The sequence below is a fragment of the Lissotriton vulgaris genome, chromosome 3_1 (assembly GCF_964263255.1).
Source record: "Lissotriton vulgaris chromosome 3_1, aLisVul1.2, whole genome shotgun sequence".
Classification (NCBI taxonomy): Eukaryota; Metazoa; Chordata; class Amphibia; order Caudata; family Salamandridae; genus Lissotriton; species Lissotriton vulgaris.
This window is the reverse complement of record NC_141689.1, coordinates 235,309,320-235,313,171: the sequence shown is the minus strand read 5'-3', so window position 1 is coordinate 235,313,171 and position 3,852 is coordinate 235,309,320. Positions and strand designations below refer to the sequence as shown.

The 3,852-nt window shown below is 53.7% G+C and overlaps 1 protein-coding gene across 1 annotated transcript; it reads right to left on the bottom strand.

Annotated features, from left to right (window-relative positions):
* Positions 1-1,714: 1,714 nt before the first annotated feature.
* On the bottom strand, positions 1,715-3,069 carry LOC147726247 (uncharacterized). Its single transcript, XM_086962904.1, has 2 exons — positions 3,027-3,069; positions 1,715-2,751 (listed from the first exon to the last, which is right to left on the bottom strand). Exons 1-2 carry the CDS (start codon positions 3,040-3,042, stop codon positions 1,739-1,741), a joined length of 1,029 nt encoding a protein of 342 aa, XP_086819030.1. The 5' UTR covers positions 3,043-3,069; the 3' UTR covers positions 1,715-1,738.
* Positions 3,070-3,852: the final 783 nt, after the last annotated feature.

Sequence of the window (3,852 nt, the reverse complement as noted above, 5' to 3'; positions counted from 1 at the left end):
CACCGATTCGGAAAATCACCGATTCGGTCCTACTACCGATTCGTTAGTGACACCGATTCGGAAAATCACCGATTCGGTCCTACTACCGATTCGTTAGTGACACCGATTCGGAAAATCACCGATTCGGTCCTACTACCGATTCGTTAGTGACACCGAATCGGAAAATCACCGATTCGGTCCATGTACCGAATCGGAAAAAATACCGATTCGGACATGATCCGAATCGGAAAACATGCCGATTCGTATGAATCTCCGATCGGGAAATTCCCCGATTCCGACTGTTGGGGAGATGTAGGGAGGCACAGAAACACCGAAATCGGCTCAAAATCAGTAGAATTCACTCGGTATTTACCATGGATTGCAATCAGGTGGTAACCAACTCCAACCCATATAAACAGTCCCAAAATGCATTGCAACTTCCAGGATGGCAGCTTTCTATGTCATTGCGAGGCGGCTACGGCTACAGCAGGAAGGACAGAGGGAATGGCTAAGAAATGAACAGGTCTACAGACAGAGGATAACCCTGTTCATGCTCACTGAGGCTGAGATCCTACAGAGATACAGGCTGGACTCTGACACCATACTTGAGCTCATCAGGGACCTTAAGCCATACTTGGACCACCACACCCCAAGGGCACACGCCATCCCTGCGCACGTCCAGGTGCTATGCAGCCTACACCTGGTAGCGTCTGGCAGCTATCAAAGTGGAGTAGCAGCAGCAGGAGGGGTGAGCCAGAGCAGCCTGTCAAGGTTCTTCCACATATTCCTTGACGCCATGATAGACAGGATGGACCAATACATCTCATTCCCTGCAACCCACGCAGAACTGCTACAAACCAAAGCGGACTTCTACCAGATGGCACACTTTCCCCAAGTCATCGGTTGCATAGATGGCACGCATATTCCGATTTGCCCACCAGCGGACACCGAATACATATACCGCAATCGGAAATCTACACACACCATCAACGTGCAGGTGATCTGCAATGCCAAGTGCACCATCACAGACCTGGTAGCAAAATTTCCAGGAAGTACCCATGACTCATATATATTCCAACAGAGCGGCATATATGCACGGCTGATGGCTGGCGATTTTGGAGAAGGATACCTCCTAGGTGAGCCACATCATCAGACCCCCATAACACATAGTAGGTAGGTGTAATACATGTATGCATGTGTCTAATGTGACCCCTTTCTCTTCCAAGCGACAGTGCATATGCCCTCCGCTCATTCATACTCACCCCCTACCTCAACCCCTCCACACCCAGCCAAAGGAGGTATAACCGGGCCCACATACGCACCAGGAATGTTGTTGAACGGACCTTTGGCATCTGGAAAAGTAGATTCAGATGCCTGCACAAGAGTGGAGGTGCAAGGCAGTATACCCCCATCACCTGCTGCAAGATCATAGCTGTATGTGCAATGTTACACAACCTTGCGGTCAAGAAGGGCACTGAGGTGGAGTTGTCTGACTACGAGGACTATGACGACGACGAAGCTGTGCCACTGACACAGCCAGCTGGGGTGTGTACGCCATGTGATGGCAGATACAGACGTGAGGAGATCACTGAGAACTATTTCTGACTGAGTACAGATGCAAAGACAGCTAAATGTTGCTTGGAAAAAAAAGTTTTAATAATGATGCACCACAGTTACAGCACTGATGTGCATCAAATAATGGAGATTGTTAACGAAAATAAAGTCCAGGGTTCTGGTGTGCTCATCCCCCCTTGCCAGCCTATTTTTTGGCCCGCTTTCCAGACCCACTGGGGTGTCCCTCGGCCCCCTCCGAATGGCCAGCAGCATCAGCGGATCGCCTGGTGCTCCTCCTTGGCTCTGAAGCAGCGCTGGCCGGGCTGCTGCGGCTGCTGCTGTCTCCAGCATCACCCAGGTCCAGGGCAGGATTGGAGGCGGCGTTTGATATTAACATGGCCTCCATGGCCGTGGTGATCCTGGCCATCCCCCTAGTCAGCTCAGCTGTATGCTGACTGAGTGCCGATTCCTGATTTGAGCTGCGATGGCACAGCTGTGCGGTCGCCGCTGCAAGGCGGGCCATGGCCCGGTTGAGCACCCGGGCATCCCTCCTGCGCGCAACCTCATGCTCCTCCTGCCTGGCAGAGGAGTGGGTGATGGCAGTGGTCAGCCTGCCCAACCCTGCTGCCACCTCCTTGTTGCTGTCCACAACAGCCTGGAACCCCTTCACCAACTCCCCCATCTGCAGGTTGTGCTGCAGGAGCTGGCGTTGGCAGGCCATGGTGGATTTGGCCTGTTGGCGCTGGATTTTTACCATCTGGCCCTCCAGGCCCAGGAACACACTGCCCTCCCGTGCTGGTGCAGCAGTGGTGGTGGTGGTGGCACGGCGTCTGGCACTGCTGCCTCCGGCCTGCTGAGTGGGCTGGGGTGCCACTGGTGGTGGTGTGGTGCTGGCCGGTCCCGGAGCCCCTGCTCCCACGACAGGTTGGACGGGTGGCAAGGCCACGGTTGTGGCAGGAGCTGTTGTCGGCGGAATGGTCTGCCTTGTAGGGGAGTTGTATGGTGAAAATTGCAAGGGGGGTGAGCTGGGCAGTACTGGGGAGTGCACTGCCTGGAAATCAATCACCAGGACTCCCTCCATTCCAAGCCCTGGGGTGTCTCCTTCCTCATCCTCATCCTCCTCCTCCTGGCCAGGCTGGCTGGTGCTCGGCCCTGCCACTGCAGTATTTGAAGTCGAAGCTCCCTCTGCTGCCACAGTGGTGCTGCCTGATGGTGCCCCTAGGTACAAAGAAGCATTTGTAAACTGAGTGCCGATGTATTACAGTCAGTACAATTATGGCATTCCACATGTCCTTGCATCTCCTTACACCGTGTCACACTGTTTCCTGTCTTGTGAATCTGCACTGACATATTTGGCTAACTTCTGCTGACTACATGTACCATGATGCTTGTCTCTTGTATGTTGGTGACAGTACAGTGCTGGTGTTTGCCTATGCATTGTGTCTAATGGGGAGGTGTCTGGTAGGGTGTGTCATGATGCGCATGCTTCTTACCTGTAGCTGTGGCCATCGCAGTGCTGTCCAGGGTCCCGATCCCTACGATGCTCTCCCTCTCGATGGTGCTGGAGACAATTTCCTCCAGCTCGGTGAGGGGTGGCGCCGGGTTCTTGCCTCCTCCGGTGTGTCCAGCCTGCCTTTGGAGGTCGGCCAGCTTCCTCTTCGTGAGGCTGCGGAGGTCATAAAACCTTTTCTTAAGTTCCTCAATGGACCTGGGGGTGACTCCAGCAGCATTGACCTTCTGGGCGATGTCGGCCCACAATCTCCTCTTGGTGCTGTCTGGCACGTTGAGGGACAGCTTGCAAAAGAGCTGGCGGTGCACCCTCACCACCTCCTCAACCAGCACCTGAAGTTCTGTGGTGGTGAATTTGGGCTTCCTCTTTTGGGAGGACTTCTGGCTTCCTGCCTGATCTGCCATATTCTCCTGCTCCTGCTCAGTCTGCAACCTCCTTCTCCCACTGCTGCTAACTGTGTGTTGGGCTCAGGCAGGCTTTCCAGAAACTTCTAGAAACTTCTTAATTGGCTGCACCTGCCAGGGTTGCCACTCCCTGTTTGGGTGGGGGAGGGGGAGCCACCTCATTGGCTGAATCGCCTATTGCCGATTCGGCTTTTACCGATTCGGTAAAATCCGAATCGGTAAAATCCGAATCGGTATTATCCGATTCGGTAAAAGCCGAATCGGTTCATGCAATGCATTCCTATGGGCTTTTTCGCCATGGGTCTATGATTGCCGATTCGGTTTTTACCGAATCGGCTTTTACCGAATCGGTATTCGCCGAATCGGAAATATCCGATTCGGTGGTAGCCGATTCGGTGTTTTCCG